This window comes from Balearica regulorum, chromosome 7 (assembly GCF_011004875.1).
Source record: "Balearica regulorum gibbericeps isolate bBalReg1 chromosome 7, bBalReg1.pri, whole genome shotgun sequence".
In the NCBI taxonomy this organism is placed as follows: domain Eukaryota; kingdom Metazoa; phylum Chordata; class Aves; order Gruiformes; family Gruidae; genus Balearica; species Balearica regulorum.
Genome location: NC_046190.1, coordinates 8,865,242 through 8,885,528, shown reverse-complemented (window position 1 = coordinate 8,885,528; position 20,287 = coordinate 8,865,242). Strand labels below are relative to the sequence as shown.

The window sequence follows — 20,287 nt, the reverse complement described above, 5'->3', positions numbered from 1 at the left end:
TTAGTCTCTTTGGAAAATCATTATAGCTCATTGACACTTTGTGAATTTAAAATGTGTTATGAATTAAATGTAGACAGAGAAAATGTGTTTTGAAAAAAGGTGGGATTCATATTCTAGATTTTTTTAATTCTGACAGAAAAATGAAAGAGTGACCAAAATAAACAACAGAGTGCTTCAATAATACTTCTAGAAAATTGAGCATTTTCTTCTATAATGCACTGAAAGAATTCTATAAGTTTGTATATTTAATATTTGGATGTAAACAGCCATTGCTACCTCTTATGGAAGGGGTGTTGTTTGAATTTGTTTATTTTATTTTCAGAGTTCACCAGATTTTGAAAACAGATTTTAAATCTTGTTTCTGTAGGTCAGCCAGATGAAAATCATAAGATTCCTTTTATCAGGTGCTGCTCATATGGCAGTTTGATGAGTATGTTTAGTATTTGTTATCTTTGTGCTTTCATTTTCATCCTATGCTACGATATAAATGCAGTGAGAATTTTTTTAGTTTCTGTTTATATGCGATCCAAATTTCTTTCCTAATTGAAGCAATCTGTTCTGCGTGTGCCTTTATAAACATAAGCACTTATGAAATGTCTCGTGTTTATGTAAAGGGTAAAAATACTTATGGTGGCTTTTCAGAGGTTTAAAGTAGAAACAAAAATGCATGGAGGCTTCTCTAAATTCATGATTATAAACATACACAACAATATATATCAACAGGATATACTGAATGTACTTTAAATAGCTATTTCTCCATTTAGGTGTTATATCTTTGGCTATTTATACATTTAACTATTCAGAGCAGGTTGTACTCTTACAACTAAATTTTACTTTAAATTTTGTATTTATTTGTAGGCTAAGCTGTCTAGGCTGAATGGCACTATGAATTGGGAAATATGGTGTGATGTACTGTGTAACTGCTTAGTTTGTTTATGTGCACTTACGATCTATTGGCATAGATTATGTTTTAGGGTTATGTTCAGGATGGGGCTTGGCAGTGGGAAGGAAAGCTGTTCTGCCTGCTGCAGTCTGTAGAAGGTGAAGCCTTCTGGAGGGGAGGGCGGTGATATTTTCCTTGAGAGCTGCTGAATACATGTGGGGGAAGAGTCTCCTAAGGTATAGGATGGAACAGATGGAGAGAGGGAGGGAGGAGAGCGAGACAGACAGCAGCAGGACGCAATAGAAAGAGAAGAGACTTCTTCACAATCCCTTTTAATTTCTACTGTCACTTTGAATTTCCTCTTAAATTAGTTTTAATAAAATCTAGCTTTAGAGCCTTCCAGGGATTTGGGATGTGCAAGTTTTGGCTGACCAGAAAGTATCCTGAGTATGAAAATGAACCTTCCTCCAAACTGTGAAACTTCAGCGTGCTTTTGCAGTCCTCAGGAAGATGGGAAGCTTGGTGTTATCTCTTTCGTTTGCACCTGCCTTCATTTGCACTGTTGAATCATATGACTGCATTAGGCAGTGCTCTCCTCTTCATTCAAGTCAAGTCATAGGCACTTATGGTATGTTCCCTGAATTAGAGTTGTCTATGAAGAGATATGTATTTCTGCTTCGCAGCATCTAGTCTGAGGCCAAGATAGAGATTTAATGGTTTGTCCCTCTCTCTACTGCAGGTGTCTCTGGAATAAAAACTTCGTAAGTTGTGTTTGTTAGTGCTAAGAAATGTGCTTCTGAATAGATTAGTGAAGATCATGTCTCCCCATTTTGTAGGGCTGGCTTGGCATAAGGTAAAGGTCCTTTGGCACCTTTGAAGAACCCCAGGGCAAGTTCCATGTGTTGACTCTCAGAACTCTTGAATAACACAAGCTGTGTTGTTCAAGGCTCTTTGAGTACTGCAGAGGAGACAATGGATACTGTGTGGGATGTATCTTCGATATATCTTCGATACTATTAATGGAGTGATTACTACTTAATAACACCATAAAATACTTTAGGATATCTTGAATATAAAAGATTATGCTGTACATAATCAACTCTTACTGTTTTTCATGATTTACTGTTTCAACTGTATTGTAGGTAAAAATGCAGTAAAAAAGTGGCACTATTTTTCTGATTTGTTACAGATGGTAAAGTTATGAGGAACTGTATAGTTAAACATCTTTTATCAATGTAAGGACTTTTCCTGCATTCCTTGAAAAACAAGTTCCTATTTTCTTGGCTTTTAGCAAGTAAAACATAAATTAAAAACCCCCAAAACAATCAGAAAACAAACAACAACAAAACAACAGCAACAACAATAAACCCTAGGAATAAACTAGCCATATTATTTTAATAATAAATTACTCTGAAATTTTCTTAAACTTGTGTGCAGAAAAGTGTTCATTCATGATTGGGAGACAAGAGTCCTGTGTCTATGCCTGAATTTGTCTTATGATGAGATCTTAACTATATATCACTGCTGGTCTTTGGCTGATACTCTGCGTAGCTGAGAGGACACAATCTGGTCTTAGAAGAAGACAATGGCATTTTTAAATAGTCGTTTTCCATATATTGTGAGCAAATCAACAATATCTTGTCCTTCTGGACAAATTTTTGCATCTTGTAGCCTTTGCAGTAGCCAGAATTTCCGTTGGAGTACATGTTGTGGTGCTTGTCCACCATGCATTTACGATAACTCTGCAAAGATTCATGCTACAGCACTAATTTGTTTTTCATGGCATTTGAAGTTGACCAGATCAGGAGGTTTAGCATATCTATACATTATTCCTAGCCTTTTGGCCTTGCTACTCATGATTATTAAAGGGTTTATTAATTCCTTTAATAGGGGTCAATCTCTGCTTGCCATCTTTTGCTGTCCTGCTACCTTTAAAGATGTTCTGGTGCAATGGTAATCTTACTGTTAAATATGTAGATATAGCACACTGTTGCTAATAGAGTCAATGAGACTTTATTAATTAGATTTGCATAGTTACAGAAGACTAGAGTAGTATTAATAAATGGGGTCTTTTATTTTAATATTTATTCATCTTTTGCCTTCATAAGCTTGCAAAAACCTGATCAAAACTCGTTATCTAAGACATCTAGATCAACTTATTCTTATTTGAATAATGGAACTGTGGTAGCTAATAATAAAGACGGTAGACTTTTCAGCTTTGAAGGTCGTGGTAATTCCTTTCATGTAACTCCTTTATTTTCTAATTTTCTTTCCACACTCAATGTAAAAAAAAAAAAAAAAAAAAAGAAAAAAAAAAACATTTTCTTTAACTCTTAAGACAATACAGTGGGTTGTATTCGTGCTTCACTGACTAGTAAGCTTTTTTCTTCTTCTTTGTCAGGCTTCCCATGGGATACAATAGAGTGTATTTTTTCAGATGATATGTTGCTGCAGAAAAGGTGATTGTCAGCAGTAAGCAAACTATTGAGTCCAATAAAAGGCTGACACAGCTTTTTCCTGCTTTGACTTAATCTTTCACTCTCTTTGTATTTACTGATTTTGTTTTTATGATCACATATTTTTTTATTTGCAACACACTGCTTGTGTGGTGTTGGTGACTAGTAGAATGTCATCAAGAGAGGGATCAAAATAGGGCATCAAAGTTATTCACTAGGATGTAGCATCAAAGATGACTTGCACCTAACCATATTTTAATGTGCACAAAATAATAATCTGAATCACGTACATTTACAAGGCACCTCCTTATTTCCTGTGACAGAATCCTTTCATCCCCATGGAACGATAATGGTGAAAGAGACAATTTATTCTGTTAGATCTGAAGATATCTGCCCCTGTAACAGAGCATTCAAGGTCCATCCACCACATCCACCTCTGGTTCACAACTGACTGTTGCACAAGGACTATTAATCTGCTAACAAAATTTACGTCTCTGAGGGCTCTGCTGATTCTTGACTATCTGACTGCACTGAACATTGCCTGCTGGAATTCTACATTCCACCCTCTATGTATTGCAGCAACAATCATCCCTGGTGACTGGGTCTTTTTCTTACATGAGGTGCTAGAAACCTGCTTCACCCTGATAAATCCACCCCCACCCCTTCCCCTTCAGGAAAGTTCCTTTTCGGTCACTCCTAGTGCTATGACCCAACTAAGGGTTAATCTCATTCCTCTAACTTCAGGAGCACAATGGGATAGCTCAAAACTTACATCTTCTGACTTTCCCCATGATTTTATGCCCCTTCCAGGAAGGGTTAAGCATGGTTTGGGTCATCTGAGGATGGCCCTTTCTCCCTTCTGCACCTATGCCAACTTTAGCTGGCCATCAGGGCAGTGCTGTTAGTGTGCGGTGACAGGAATGGCGTGCATAGGGCCTGCCTGGCAGACTCCATTTCTTTCACAGGTTCGAAGAAAAATGTGTAGAATAAATGCCATTGGGAAGTGAAATATAATCTTTTTGAGTCAATACTACACTGCCACTTTTTTGTCTTGTATGAAAAGTTTATATCACTTGCCACTTAGAAAATCTCTTAGAGTTTTGGCAATTCAGAAAGCATGTGCTTGGTGGTCACATAATTTCTATTCAAAATTCCACTATGTCATTTTATTATTAGCAATCTTATTTACCGTAATATCATGCCTTCATATCATATAATTTTACTGCAGGTGCAACGTTTTTTCCAAAACTTCAAACCTAGTAATTCTAAAACATGTTATAGTAATGTAGATATGTAAACCATTTATATAACACAGTAAAGCATATGACTGTAAACTAAAAATATTTAAATGCATTTTGAACAGAATATTTGAATAATTATTTCAGAGTAAAATTAGGGAACTGATAACATTCTAACAATGCTTTATACTGTATTTTGGAATAATTACAAAGAAAGCTGGAGAGGGACTGTTTACAAGGGCATGTAGTGATAGGACAAGGGGTAATGGCTTTAAACTGAAAGAGGGGAGATTTAGATGAGATATTAGGAAGAAATTCTTTACTATGAGGGTGGTGAGGCTCTGGAACAGGTTGCCCAGAGAAGCTGTGGATGCCCCATCCCTGGAAGTGTTCAAGGTCACGTTGGATGGGGCTTTGGGCAACATGGTCTAGTGGAGGGTGTCCCTACCCATGGCAGGGGGGCTGGAAATAGATGATCTCTAAGATCCCTTCCAACCCAAACCATTCTAGGATTCTATGATTTCAACTTATGTGTAATAGCTGCTCTGACTCCATAATCGAATCTGTTTCTTAATTTTGTTATTTTTCTTAATTTTTTTTTTGTTACTACTTTACCTAATTTTTTTTTATTGCTTCAAGACATTATAGTGCAAATACTGAAACAGTGAAATGCATGTGAATAATTCCAATTTGTAGATTACTCCATGCTTTTTAAAATAAACATTTTTAGGTGCTTGCATATACATTATTTATATGTATACACTTGAATCTATTTTCTTTTTAATTTGTGTTTTACCCACAGACAGCCTTTTGATTGACTACCAGTTTACCTTCAGCTTATTACAAGAGGATGATCGCCATCACACTGCCATAAACTTTATAGCAAATCCGGAACAGGTAAGAAAATGTTATTAACTTCAGACCAGTTTTGGAGACTCATGATGAAGATTTCCATTGTATTTGACCATGACTAAAGATTTGACAAGTGCCTATAAGGTATTAGGATATTTCAAATCTTTTTGAAAACTGAAAATTATTCCAATGCATTCATTGAAAAAACTTTCTAAATGGTAGATGTACTTCAGATGAACTAGTACTCAAAAAAATCATCAGTTGGTTTATTTTCTTGTTGTTCCCATGGATAACAAGTTTTAGTATCTTCCTGAGATGAATTAGAGGAGTATACTCTTAAGTTAAGATATCTTATTAGCAGATGAGAAAAGTAATCTTTGAATTGTAATTTAGCCATTTGCCATATATTTTTTCTTTAGTTTTATAAAGCAAATTATTTCATTATTTTTGTGTAAGTCCGAAAAGATAACTGGTTTAGTTATGTGCTTACTTGTACCCTGTACTTACTGAAGCATAAGTGAGTATTGCCTTTGGTTCTTAATTATTACCATTTCTATTTATGCTTAAAATGAAAACCAAAAGATGATTTCAATGCTATATTCAGTTATGTGCAATAGAGGTATATTCAATTCATTCTCATATATTTTGTTAACTTCAATATATTTTCTTTTTTTTTTTTATGCAGTCAAATAAAAATTTGGATATATCAATTAACGCATCAAACAACTTCAACCTCAATATTACATGGTCTATTGGTTCTACAGGTGAGGGTGAATTTTGGTATGATGACTTTTTCCCATATGATTTCATGATCCTTTAAGCTATTTTAACCTGATTGTCTCTTTGTTGCTAATTTTGATAACAAAACTTTACCAAATGTGGGGGTTTTTGCCATTATCATTATGCCATTATTAATTATATTATTTAAACCTCAGATGATAATTTTCAATCTGAACGAAGCTTCATTTATATGTTAACTTTCTCTCCTATTCAATTAAAATTACTTTAGTAGGAAAAGCTTGTAGTCTATTTAAATTTTTAAAATGACAGTGTTATGAAATGCTGTGATTTTAATTAAGATAAATTGCTTTCTTAACTACTGCAGAGACTGAGATTTTAATTTCTTTGTTTCAGTGTTCAAGCTAAAAATTTAATTATTAACCTTAACATTGATATCAAACAATAAAGTTCTTCTGTGTATGCTGATATAAGGAGCTGCTTATCTATTTTTCTCCAACTTTGAACCCCATTACTCTTCTTTGTTTTAATAAGAAGGAAGAAAAGCTTTATTTAGACTGTTTCTCTGAATTGGTTCTATTGACTTTCTGAAAACACATCCAAGGAGAAGCATGATGCTTAAAATGAAATTGTACTAAAATAAAGAAAAAAAATCTTTTTAGAGGAAGTTCAGTTTGTCTTACATAAACTCAAGAATTTCTTCATCAATATAATTCTGAAGTATTTTAACATACATTAGTTAGTAAATTCTATCCCATTATTTTAACTTAGCACAGTCACCCATATATTTGCAAAAAAAAGATACATATTTATTAGTAGGTATGTTATTAAAGCTTTCATGAACAATTAAAACTCTACAACAGTAATGTAAGAGGTAGACAAATTCACTTTCACACTTTATTAACCTATGAGTTTTTATTGAAATGGAATGTATAATTAGTAGATGAAAGCATATTATCTGTTTAGCTGACCACAATAACTTTCTTCTAAAATTCATGTACCTTCTATCAATTTTATGATTCATTCATAATCTTCTGTAACCAGAGTAAGATTTTCTGTACATACAGGGAATTCACAGGAAATATACCTGACATGCCACGTAAACCATAATAAAGGTTATTAAAGTTGGAGAATGAAGACATCAAAAGTAACTTAGGAATTTAAGTTTCTTGTGCAAATTTACTTTGGCATAAATATATATCTACATATGTGGGTTGTTTTTTTTTTTAGCTGGAACAATATCTGGAGAAGAGATTCCTGTTGTTTCTAAGGTGAATATTAAGGAATACAGAGATAGCTTTTCCTGTGAAAAGTTTAACTTTCGGAGCAACCCAAACATCACTTTCTATGTCTATGTCAGCAATTTCTCCTGGCCAATCAAAATACAGGTTAGTATGACTGTTTTGTGCTTATAAAGATGTCTTAGCTTTACATTAAATTTATTTTTTTCAATCATATAGAAAGTATACAAATAGTATTATTTGCATGCTCTGTTTTCTGTGTTTAAGAATTATATTATGATGCTTGTGCTTTCCATAGTGATTCAGACTTCAGACCATTGATTTTAAAATCTGAAGTTAAAATTATTGAACATAAATGTTTATTTGTGATATAGCCTAAGCATTTATATATGTGCATAAAAGAGTGTATACAAATATGTATGTAGCTAGATATTTGTGTGTAGTCTTTCATTAATCATAAACTTTCTTAGCCTCTGATTTTCTTAAAGGTTGAATGTCTACATCATAGTATGATATTACAAATTTCAGTTAACACTAAGTATATTTGGTTAGAATTTATATTCTTGTTTGACTTCATTGGAATCAATTTCACTGAGTATTTTCTAGAATAGTGAGATACTGTACAGTGGCAGGCTTAAAAAAAAAAATCAATGCAATGATGGTTGGTTCCCCCCACAAGCCCCCGAAGTTTCAGTAATATTTATGGTCATCGTTACTATAGCTGCATTCGTAAATACTGTGTCCCCTGCACCAATGAAGGAGCTCTTTATGTGGATGACCAACATGAGTTTTTATTGAAGTGGAATGTAAATTAGTAGAGGAAAGGCTATTATCTGTTTAGCTGACCATAACAACTTTTGGATGACCAAAATTTCATAATTCCTCGTGAATTCCTACATGAACCTTAACTGCAAACGTGTTGGTGTTGAAGGATGATTTTGTGGAACTTATTAACATTTATGTATGTACTATTTTATATAAAGAAAGCCCTGAAGGTTAGCTGCTTTCTTTTACTCTTCATATTAGGGATATTTTTTACACTCAACAATCCCACTTTCTAAGGACAGAACAACTTCAATTGCTAAATAGCCTTCTTAAACAAACCCATGGAGCAATATAAGCTGTAATAGCATTACACACTCCTTTCACCTTTAAGACTGGAAGGTGCCTATATCATCATCGTAAGACAAATGTTATTAAGGTGATGTATTCCTAAGGTGTACAACTCTTTGTCAGGTGTTGGCAGATTGCAGCTCCTTGTGCTGTTTCCACTGCAGCATAACACCTTAATGGCAACATGTTTTGATGCAGGATAAAGGAAATCCCTTATCAGTGGTTACATCCCTTCTTTTTTTTTTTTTTTTTTAATCAGACTTCCTTCTCTCCCACAGTTGCACAGATTTTTTTTTTGTACTTATTTTTGAGGCATATTGAAGTTCATCAGTCCAGATAGTTCTGTCTCTGAGATTATGATGCTTGAGTATTGCATTCTTTTCCCGTCCTGCTAATTTTTCATAAAAATCTTCTTCCATCTAGAAATTCAGTCACTCCAATTTTATTCAGTGCAAAAAGGAATGCTAAGGTGCAATTATGGAAACTGTTTCAGGATGTTAATGTCCTTTGTATTTGCATTCCTAAATCAACAAGACTATTATTTAGTGCTCAACTTTTTTTGATTGTTCTTTTCCAAGGAAATATCTGAAGTTCACATTACCCTTATAGATTTCTTATGTTTGGTGCTCTAGCAGTAGATAAGATCTTCAAATGGTAAATGGAGTAGGGAGCTTTTCAGAGAAAACAAGTTTAGTTTTATCTGTTAACTTTACAATTCAGTATATAATAGACATTTTAAAACTATATGAGCCTTCCTATGACTTCAGGTTAAGAGAGGGAAGTCATGGTTCATCCCTACGCAGGAGCTGAAGTTTCCAAGGCCACTATTAAATGGGCTCACAGTTCCAATATTTATGATCCTCTACATCTCTTAGTATACCAGATTTCACCTTCACAATATGCAAAAGTGGTTGACAGCAGTCAAGTACTGTATTAGCATTTGAAGGATGATAATTTTTACAAAAATGATGTACTGTTATACTGATGAAAGGACTCTTTGGGAGAGTCAAGATACTGATGATGGATTCGAGTTCTGGTTCAGAATGGGGAACTCTTCTAGATGGTGTCTGAATTAATTTGCAAATGGTCAAGAAATTAGTTTCCTGAATTTGCCACCTTTGCCTTTCTGTGGTGATTAGATAGCTCCGTGTTCCAGTGCAGGGCTTTGGATGTCATGGAAGTTGGCCTATGCATAAATGGTCTTAGACACCAAACTATTTGCACTGGAGTCCTTTCCACTAATACTGTCATGCTGCATTGGTCAGATTGTATTGGGTAAAAATGTAGTGGTAGTCTATATCAACTCAGCACTGAAGGTTTCATTTAATCCTTAAATCCTTAAAGTTAAAGCTGAGGAAATAACTGTGGCTTCCTTGAGAGATACTTGTTCATTGGAATAAGTAAGATAGCAACGTGAAATTTGGCACATGCCTTTTACACAATACTTTTGTAGAGGACTAAATACTCACTTCAGCATATCTAGCATTTTCAAATACAATCAGAGTACCAGTCTCCTTTATTTACATTATTCATTGTCGCCTGTCAAGAATAGATTGTAAAAAGAATGACTTCCCAAGGAAGCAGAAATAGTGACCTTAATTCCCTTGTGACTGATTTTTCAAGTTGTGGTGTTGATATGCGTTTCACCACTCTCCTTTTATGCCTCCTGTTATGCTGACACTGGAGCTAAAATTACTTGTGTCTTTCATTGCGAAGGTTTGGCTGTTGGTGTTGGAGTTACTGCTCTTACCATTTTGGTTTCTGTTGGAGAAGGAACAGCACTCGTTATACAAGACAGTTTCATTTTCTGTCAAAGTCACCTATATTATCTCTATTTTTGCATTCAATTCTCTTCAAGATTTTCATGAGTACAAGGAAAAACTGTACATCCCAGCAGGTGATTATTTGGATCAATGGCTCACAGTTGCTTCCTCCAGTACTTTTATTATGCACGTTACCTATTCAGCAAGCTTGGAGGTTTTTTTTCCTAAATCTTAATAAATCCCTGGTGATTCTAACACAAAATATCTTCTTTTGCAATATAATTGCCTGACTTTGAAAAAAAGGATATGTGATGGTTGTGTCCGTACAACAATTTCCTGATGACGTGCTGGTTTGTGATAATTCTTTGCCAGCAACTACCCAATGGCCCATTTTATTTTTGTCACTGGTGAGCCTAAGGACCTCAGAGTACAAGTTCTTCAGCACTGGATAGCAGTGAATTACTTGCCAATCACAGAAACTGTGTAGGAAATGTTCAGTTTCAGATGAAGTCCTGCTCTCTTTATAAAATTGTACTCTAGGTTCCCATTAGTCAGCACCCTTCTTCTGTCCATAATGGCTACGGGCACACAGCTGGGCGCTCAGTCAGTCAGAGCTCTGCAACTCCTGGGGAAAAACACATTTAAATTTACTGGTGCTAGAAGCATTTTGTTTAGCTATAAGATCTTTTCTTCCTTGACATCAAAGAAATGTGACACAGTTGCATAAGGGGTCGTTAGAAAGATGGTGTTATAGGACAGCTTAGGGCTGTTTCCACAAATAGACCTGTTATTGGGTGTAACGTGGACAGCTACCAGTTTTTCTCAGAAGTATGTAGTACTTATATGCTGGCACACAAATATTGGATATCTTCCTGTTGAATTATTGGAAGAGTTTATACCGCATTTTTTTTCCATTTCCTGTAATGCAGAGTTGACTGGAAAGCTAGGATGAGTACAGACCTTTAAGCTTAGCTGTTCCAGGCTTTCATAGGCAACAGTAGTTTATGCATCTTTTCAGAGGAAGTCTGTATAAAGTGTCTTTGTTATTAGAGGGTTCAAGTGTCGAAGTAATAGAACATGATTTATCATCCAGGCTTACCATCCCTATGTTTGTCTTTGACAGTCCCAACCCTTTTGGTGTACCGTGTCTTTTATATCTGTTAAATAGAACTCCATGAGAGAAAGCTTAAATAGGCTAGATTTCTGAACAGAATATGTGGCAAAACCCTATAACTTGTTACTACTCATTTTTATTTTATTTTGAGAGTAGATGTAATTCAGACTCCACTGGTAATGGAATTTGAAAGCTGTAACATTTATTGAAAAGCAGTAACTCAGACTGTAGCCAGCACCTCAAATAATGGTCAGTGGTCCCTGAAGTAGTAAGCAGTCATAAAGTTTGGGTTTCTGACAGCTATGCAAATATTAATAACAGCAGTAGCAACATGTTCTTCAGTCTCAGGAAACTAATTTTATAGCAAGGGATTTTTGACATTGAAGCTGGTAACAGATGTCTTTCCTTTTCTTTTTTTTTTTTTTTTTTTTTTTTTTTTTGTCAGTTGCTCCCATATTCTGAAAAAGTAGCAAATACAAATGAAACAAGCAAATACCCTTAAAACACTGTCCTGGCTATCTGGTTGATGTGCTCTGTCCCTAAGGACAGCAACAGCATTCCTGCTTCTGGGTCAGCTGCTTTCGTGCACCTATATCTCTTTATAACTGTCAAACTTGTAAGTCTGATCTCAGCTTGTGCCTGAGCAGCAAAATTTTCTACCAGTTTTAAAGCCACATCTGGAGATAATAACAACTGTTCCACTAGTTATTTCCTTTTCACCATAAAGTGTAAATGAAAGATTCACAAGTGTCTGAATTTTAATTGTCAGGGTCAGTTTAAATTATAAGGTTCAACCTCAGCAGCAAAGCACTGCCTGGCAAAAATAGGTTTGTGTTTAATGAAAAAAAAAATCTTTGTATTCATTTTTGATCATAGAATAGTTAATCCCTTACATGTTTCCATAGCATAGAACAATTATTGTTACAGCAAAGTTAGACATGGTGTTAATGTACATGGAGAATCCCCAAATGTGCTGGAAAGAAGGAATTTAATTATTCTTAAACAAGCCTACTGCAAGCTTTAGTAGCATATTGTTGGGTGGTTTTGTTTTTTTTTTTTTTTTTCCTGCACTGTTGTTTCTGAGGAAAACTATCTTTGGCACCCTGTAATAGTTTGTATGCCAGAACACAAAAATGAATTATGGTTAAGATTTACATTTTATTTGTATGTAGCACAACAAATAATCAAAACTACTTCATATATAAATTTTCAAGGGATTTTTTTTTTTTTTTTTGAAGGGGAAACTAGTGTTCTTTCAGCTTACTGGCTCCTTTTTCAGAATTGATTTTCTTTCCCCTGTTAATAGCCTGCCTGTAGCAACTGAAGAAGGAGTGTAATGTAAATCAAGAAGCATATCTACCCTTGTAATAAAATTTACTGTGTAGCATAATTTATTTAATCCTTTTTTTTTTTTTGTTGGGGTTTTTTTGTTTGTTTTGGAGTTCATTTTGAATTTTTAACATTCACAAATGACTTATACTGTTGTAAAAGCTCCAAGAAATCAAACTTGTCAGTCACTGCTATTAGAAGTTACAACAGCAGCACAAACCTAATTACTAAATTAACAAAGTTAAGAACTTTTTTGGGTTTTAAGAGCTTTCCAAATTTTGCAAAGGTCATTATTCGGGAATCTTTGCTTGGGAAATGTGTATTTATCCACACGTAGTTGTGCCTGTACAGAACCTCCTCCCATCGGTGATTGTGTAGCTAAATCTGATCTCTATGATTTATGGTGAACGATTCAATTTCTAAGTGCCTTAATGGTTTTCATAGAGGCTGCTGAGTAACATATAGCTATGTGTGAAGACACTATAATTCTTGAAACACTAAACAGGTATTGATGATGAAGTAGATACATTAGCTTCCAAAATGAATTTGATGTTTTCGTACAGTAAATATAAAACCCCTCTTGAAAAGAGGTTTGAAGGTAGTATACCAAGAACAAAAACATGGGACATATACCAAATCATCATTTAGTTACAGTTCTGCAAGGACCATCAAATTTTTTTGGAACCAAAAAAAAACCACGAAAAGAAGACATCTAGCAGTACAGGGTGGCTTAGAGTTTATAGATGATTGAGGTATAGCCTAAAATGTAAATATATATTTATCTTCAGTTTTCAATAGGGATGATAATATTGATCACAGTATAAAGTCAGGAATAATAATAATAATATATTTATGAATATTATCCTCAACAGAGTTGGAGACAAAACTTGAGCTTAATGTGCTCAGACTAGGCACCAGGTAATATCCATCCTAGAATCTGAAGGAAGTGACATGTGAAATTGCAGGGCCAAAAGCAGGAGTGTAGGACACGATACTGGAGAAAAGCAAATGCAAGTTCATTATCTGAACATAGCAAAGAAGTGATTCAGGTAGCAACAGATTTAGTGGTATACAGTGCTTTGGAAAAGATTTTGAAGGAAAGTTTTAGTATAGTATTTAGTATTTTGCATTGACAGTAGGCATTAAGTTGGACAGTAAGGGAATTAGCTGATGATTGTAAAGTAGAAGAATGTAGATCTAAAGACCCAGAGATTTCGGTAACAGATCGCGTGCCAGCTCATGATACATTTGTACTTTGATATTCAGCCAAAGTGGCTCATCTAATTACCTTTCTGGGCATGGCAGAGTGGAAACATTAGTTTGTTTGACAGAAAAAGTCTGGAGATTCAGATTTATGTCTTGCATAGGATTGTTTGTTATATCTGATTAAAATATATGAAAAGATGTTTTTATTGTTTCTCAATTCAATGTAAATAGTTATTGCTCTAGAATTATTTTTAGAAAAACCAACTCCACTAAGTGAAGGAATTAAAAATTATTTTAAAATTGAAATCAGTGGAACAGCAGCATGGAGGTAAAGGTTCATTTCTTTCAGTACTAGATTCTAAAACTAAACTCCATTCTGTTTTTCAACACGTTAAATACCATCATTAAAAATTCTGTGTTATAGTTACATTATTACAGGTATATCCATTACATGTATAATTATTGCATTATATAAAGTAGTTGAAAATTACCACCCAAATGTGGACTGTTACAGTAATTATGATTACCTTTTTTCTTTCTGAGGTAATCAAATATAATACTAGAAACCTACTAGTTCTTGCCTTGGAAAACTGACTCTTTGTAATGTCTATAATTTATTTCCTTGTAGTTGCAAGGCCAACTGTGTGGAGAATAATCAGAAGACTGTATAATATTCCAAAAAAGCTTACTGTGCCCAAATCCAATATAGCGTTTTCCAAAATGCTTCCCATGAATCTTGAAGTATTGTTAAAATGAGGAGGTGTTTTCTGATGATTAGGTTATACTTTTCTTCTTTAACAAATAATGATAGGGCTGTTAACATTTGTCTTAAAACATTCCGGAACGAGGTTGCCAGCCATATTGTGCCAACTTCTACACCAGTCCAATAAACGTAAATGTTAATTTCATTACTCTCCCTGGTACGTTTCTTTTCCCAATCACTTTAGCGAAGGTTTAATATGAGCCACCAGAATATCTGTAAATATTTAACATAGTTGATATATTTCTCAGAAAGCAGAAGCACTATTAATAGTTCAGCTGATCATTTAAGGGAACCAAAACACCTAATTAAGAGATAATTAGTCCTCAATGATGCATAGTTTTAATTGGTGTATAATTTGAATGTCTGAGATAAGAACTCCTGTAACTGATGTGCCAATTGTATAGGGTTTTCTTTTCCAGACAGACCAAGGCACCATCTACTGGTAGCTGTAGAACACAATAGAGATGTATAGACACCGTATTTGCTAATAAAAATTATCTCCCTGTGATGTTTAGCAAGTAGATATTGAGATTTTTTTTCTGTAATTTCCATTTCCCTTATCTACTTAATTAAGTAAATTTTAGTTAGAACATTTAGAATGAAATAGAAAATATTGCTCGGAGATAGCTTTTATTTGTTCAGGACTTTTGATTAGCTATAGAAAAATAAATCAATTATTCATCTTGGGATTTTGGGAGGGAACATATGATAGGGTATAGAAACCTGTTTTTTTAATAATAAGAAAAAACCCTTCAAAGATTAAGATTCTCCCTAAAGAAAACATCCATGCCTTGTTGAACCGCAGAAGCCTATAAAGGTCATACACAGTGGCTCTCACACAGTCAGAATAATTTTAAAGTAAATGTTTGGCTCATAGGGAATCAGAATGGAAATAGGAAGATAGTGGTAGGGAATAGATATTTTCATCCTATTTGTCATGACTATCCGTTCTAGAAACCTTAGTTACCCTCTCTAACCAGGATTTTATAGATAAATGTGAACAATGTGCAGGATTTCTGTTTCTCATATTTTTTGTTTAATTTTGGATTTGTGCCATGGACCAAATCCATGTTTTTCAACATTTCTTAATAAACAAAATGTCAGTGGCCCAAAATCGACTTAAAAATTCTAACGTAAGATATTTGTGAAGAAGGCTTCTCGAGAACCCCGCATCTTCTGAGTAGTGATGACAATCTTGTCAGCCTCACCAACATGCTCATGGTCCTGACACTGACAGGAATTTCAGGTTTTCAAGTTTGAGTAGCTTTTGGGTTTCCTAAGGGCTTCTGGTTACAGCTGGTTTTGCTGATCAGGCTGCTCTGAACTGTCATTCAGAGCTACAAGGTACCTGGACTAACTGGATTTCCTGTCTAAAAACACAAACCAGAGCTCCTTTACATCATGGGATTGTCCTTCAGCAGCAGCACGTGGTCACTTGTTCCATGAACTGAAGGCTCCAGATCTGACCTCCAAGCACTGAACCAACAAAGTATGTCATGGTGAACTGTCTCCGAGCAGTGACCCTGGAAACAGTAGTTTCCAGCTCTAAGTTAAACTTGACAGCAGTAAGTGGAAATACAGCTCTAGGATTTTGTTTAGGACTTTGGAACTTAATTCCTCAGCCTGTGGCAAGCTAGCTGGAAACTGTAGAGGTACTCACAGCTGAGTTTGCAGAGCTCTATCACTCCCAGCTTTCCAAAAGCACAGAAACTTCAAATGTTGAGGCTGTTTATCTGCAGGAGCATTCTCAGGAGTGAGCTAAGGTGCCATCAGCATCCTCAGCGTAAGGAGTCCTACCTTAGATTAAGCAGACATTCATGCTTAAAAATGTTTCTCTTAGCGATCAGTATTTTTGATGGCACTCTGTGTGGGAGTTATTGCAGTCACAGGTGCAAGGAGTTAAACTTTATATGTGCTACTAGAAAACAATCCTTGAGAATGGAAAATAGCTGTCATATTGATCTTTGGGACCTCTTCTAAGTTTTTGTTTTGATGAAATATTGCATGTAGACCTCTATTTTTTGCAAAGCTAGTATTAATTTTTTAACCATATGATCAATGCATTAAATTCTGTGATGAAATACCAAAATGAAAATATTACTCAGTGAGACCAGGAATTTTAAATCCGGAGCCATTCCGTGGTTCTTCGTGAGTTAACTAATGCTTATGTGGTTTGGGCTGAGCTAACCAACGTGAAGAGGTGAGGAAGTCAAAGTCCACAAATGTCATTCCTGAGAAACACAGAAAGAATAGCACAAAGCTGGGCAGAATCACAAACTCTTTGTTTAGCAAGAAGACAAGCTCAGACCTCCAAACACGACTGTTAATTGGGCAGATATTGGGGAGCTATTTTGTTAGATTATAGTGTGAATGCTCACTTTTCAGACTGTGTAAAAGGATGGTAGGGCTGTGATGTGGTTTATTTTCATTATGAATTGTTGATTGTTAGTTTTTATTTTGAAATGCTTTAAGGACCTTTAAATTGTGGTAATGATGTAATTTAAAAAATCTCTTGAATTCTTTGTTATCAAGAAACTAACTGCATATATTTTGAAGAAATGGGGGGGAGGGAACCCAAACAAACCCAAAACCACCAATATTGCTTGGTCTGTATTAGATAAACATATTCTGTACCTTGAGGGAAGCAGTGCAAACAACTATCAGGCGCAGAGAGCCAGATAAGCGTATTAAATAAGAGGGTGGAGAGCTTGCAGATAATCTGCTTTTTAAAAAAAAATCTGGCTTTAAGTACATTAGTTACTTGTCATTACTTTTTCATGTAAGCACTTGATTTCATTGCTACCTTGGTGTTATATCTCATAGATGATAAATCCAGAAGGGGCTGCTGTGATCATATAATCTGAAATGAGACATAAACTAAAGCATAGACTTTCACAAATTAATTGCTGTTTGAACTAGATCATATATTTAAAAAAAAAAAAATCCAGTCTTGGCTTAAGTATTTCTAGAAATGGGATACGCACTAGACTCCTACTAAATAGTTCTGACTGTTAATTATTATCACTGTTTAAAAACATTTGATTCATGGTAAGTGTAGCTTTCCACGGGCTAGTCTTGAAATGTAGTTTTATGCTAGAAAGAAGAGCTTCCTCCTATAAAGGATGTGCTGCTGTTGCATATAATGTGCTACTTACCATATAATTCATCACCCTTTCCTTGGTTTTTCTCCAGTCTTACTGTCATTCTTGTGGCTTTCCTCTGAACCCTCCAGTATGTCAGTATCCCTTGGGAATTATGATGCCAGAACTAGATATGCTTTTCCAAGCGTGATTACATCTGTTTCAGATACAGAGTTAATGATGTGCTTGAGGGGGCAGAAAAAGTGTGTTTTTCAGCAGCTCTCCCCCATGGGCCAGGCTGTGCTGCTGCAGGAAGCAGAGCAACCTTAGCACCACCGTTCCTGCTCGTTCTTCTCGTGACTCCAGTCCACCCTTTTCACAAAATTCAGTATTTTCTGCTATACATCAAGGATTACCATAACCCTTTCATCACAGCACTGGGAATTTCATGATTATCTACCATAACCCCAAATGTTTTTCAGTGTCACTGAGTCCAGAATAGCATCCTTGAGAATGATCTTCATTGTTTGATTCCACATTTATACTATCAAAGGCAGTTTTTATTACTTTTACCATCCCATTATCCTTCTGTACATATGGCTTGGTACAAGTGACCTATGGCTTTCACTTTCTTCTTTCAGCATGCCAAATCAAAATATATTAATAATGATATTGTTTTCTTGTCAATTATTGAAAAAAGCTTTAAATAACACTAGAAAACAAAGACCCAAGAATGTCACTGTGCCTTGCATTAGAAACACGCTTGTACAAACGCAAATCTCTCTTTGCAATTGCTTTTCACGTTAGTTAAAGTTTAATACATGCCATATTGAATTCGTATTATTGTAGTTTCTCATAGTGGTGCTTTTGCCAGAAGGATTAACACAATATCGTTGTGTATATAAATAGGAAAATATCCAGATGGAGTAGAAGTTCAGTTACTTGTATTGTATTGCTGTGTGTGTTGTCGGAATGGGTTAGGAGATGGTCTGTGTAGGCATGAGTTGGAGAGTAGTGATCTCCTGTGAAAACATGTCAATGTTTTCTGGCTGGCTGTAGAATACTTGTTTCGCACACATATATTCTTCAGATTGATAAAATGAATTTTTAGACAAATATGCTCTACAAATTTTCAGTCCTATTCTTACATTAGTATTTAAGTCAACTTTATTCATAATTCTAATCTTTCATTCTGTTACCCCTTGATGACTGTACTTTACACAAAACTGGGAGAAAGTGAATCTTCTGCATTTCTTTCCTTCCTTTTTTCTTCTTATTTCATGATGTCCTCATTTACTTTCTTGTCTTTCCCTTTTATTATTATTCTTTACTGTGACAAGAAAAATGCACAAGACTGACATTGTTACAGATTGAAGGCTTGTTAAAATTGCCATATTAACTAGCAGTCCAGGTAGTGAAAAACCATTCAAGCTGTCAGATATTCTCAAATGAGTGAAATAAAAGCTGTTTGTATGTATATAGAATCATCATTACTCCTTTGTCTCATAATACCATCTTTGTGCAGACTTTGAATTGTTTTCATTTAAGGTAATTTTATTTTTCTTTTATTCCCAGTGGTAGTGTCTGACAAATTCTCTGCTGGGTACATATGAGAGTTTTACAGAAATGGCTGATTTTCACTGATAACAAAGGTTTTGTATTAACTATCTCTAACTGAAGTGTTTCATATTGGGTTTCTTCATCAAATTAATATAGATATAGTGCAAAATTCCCTTTCTGTGGATACAGAAGTTCTGAGTCTGGGAAATACAGAATAGTTTATGTTGGAAGAACCTCTGGAGGTTTCCAGTCCGAACCCCTGCTAAGAGCCGGGCCAGCTTCAAAGTCAGATCTGACTCCTCAGATCCTTGTCCAGTCAATTTTTTTCCCTGTAGCTCATGCTGCAGTTTGTGTCCATTATATCTAATTCTCTTTCTGTGCACCTCCGAGAAGAGCCTGACTTTTTTTTTTTCTCTGCAACTCACCCATAAAGTCATTGGAGACAGCAATAAGGTCTCTTCTGTGCCATCTCCTTAAGACAATCAAAGTTAATGTCTTATTACTGTGTGGTAAAATGAGAGCTCAATGAATTTACAGAAGACATTAAGATCGATCCCAGGAATTCAGTGCAATTCAGTGCATTCTTCTTGAAAGTCCCTCCAACCCCCAAGGACTTAAAAACAACGAAGGTGGTTAAAAATCTCGAGATCATTGTTTAAAATAAGGAGTTGTATAATATAAATACAAGATAGCTTTTTTTTGGTATTTATCCAGCTCTTAGGCCTTTTGAGCTCCATATGTATATCTGCCTTCCTGAAGAAAAAAAAAGGTTACTCAAATGGCATCCGGATGGTCTCCTAAGACAGAATGTGGCTTTTGTAGACTCTAATTCTAATCATCACCATAACAAAATGTGTGAACAATATTTTCTGAGAGAAATGTAGCTCTAAATTTTATCCTGTCAGATCTTAATTTTTCCCTTTTGGAGTCACTGTCTTTCAAGACCATAAG

The 20,287-nt window shown here is 35.0% G+C and overlaps 1 protein-coding gene across 4 annotated transcripts in view; it reads left to right on the top strand.

Moving 5' to 3' along the window:
- The window catches only part of ATRNL1 (attractin like 1), a 522,496-nt gene that overhangs the window by 216,778 nt on the left and 285,431 nt on the right, over positions 1 to 20,287 (top strand). For all 4 annotated transcript variants that reach the window (XM_075757823.1, XM_075757824.1, XM_075757826.1 and 1 more), the window contains exons 22-24: positions 5,380 to 5,474; positions 6,115 to 6,193; positions 7,398 to 7,555. In XM_075757823.1, the coding sequence (XP_075613938.1) occupies positions 5,380 to 5,474; positions 6,115 to 6,193; positions 7,398 to 7,555 (332 nt within the window). The remainder of the gene's footprint in view (positions 1 to 5,379; positions 5,475 to 6,114; positions 6,194 to 7,397; positions 7,556 to 20,287) is intronic.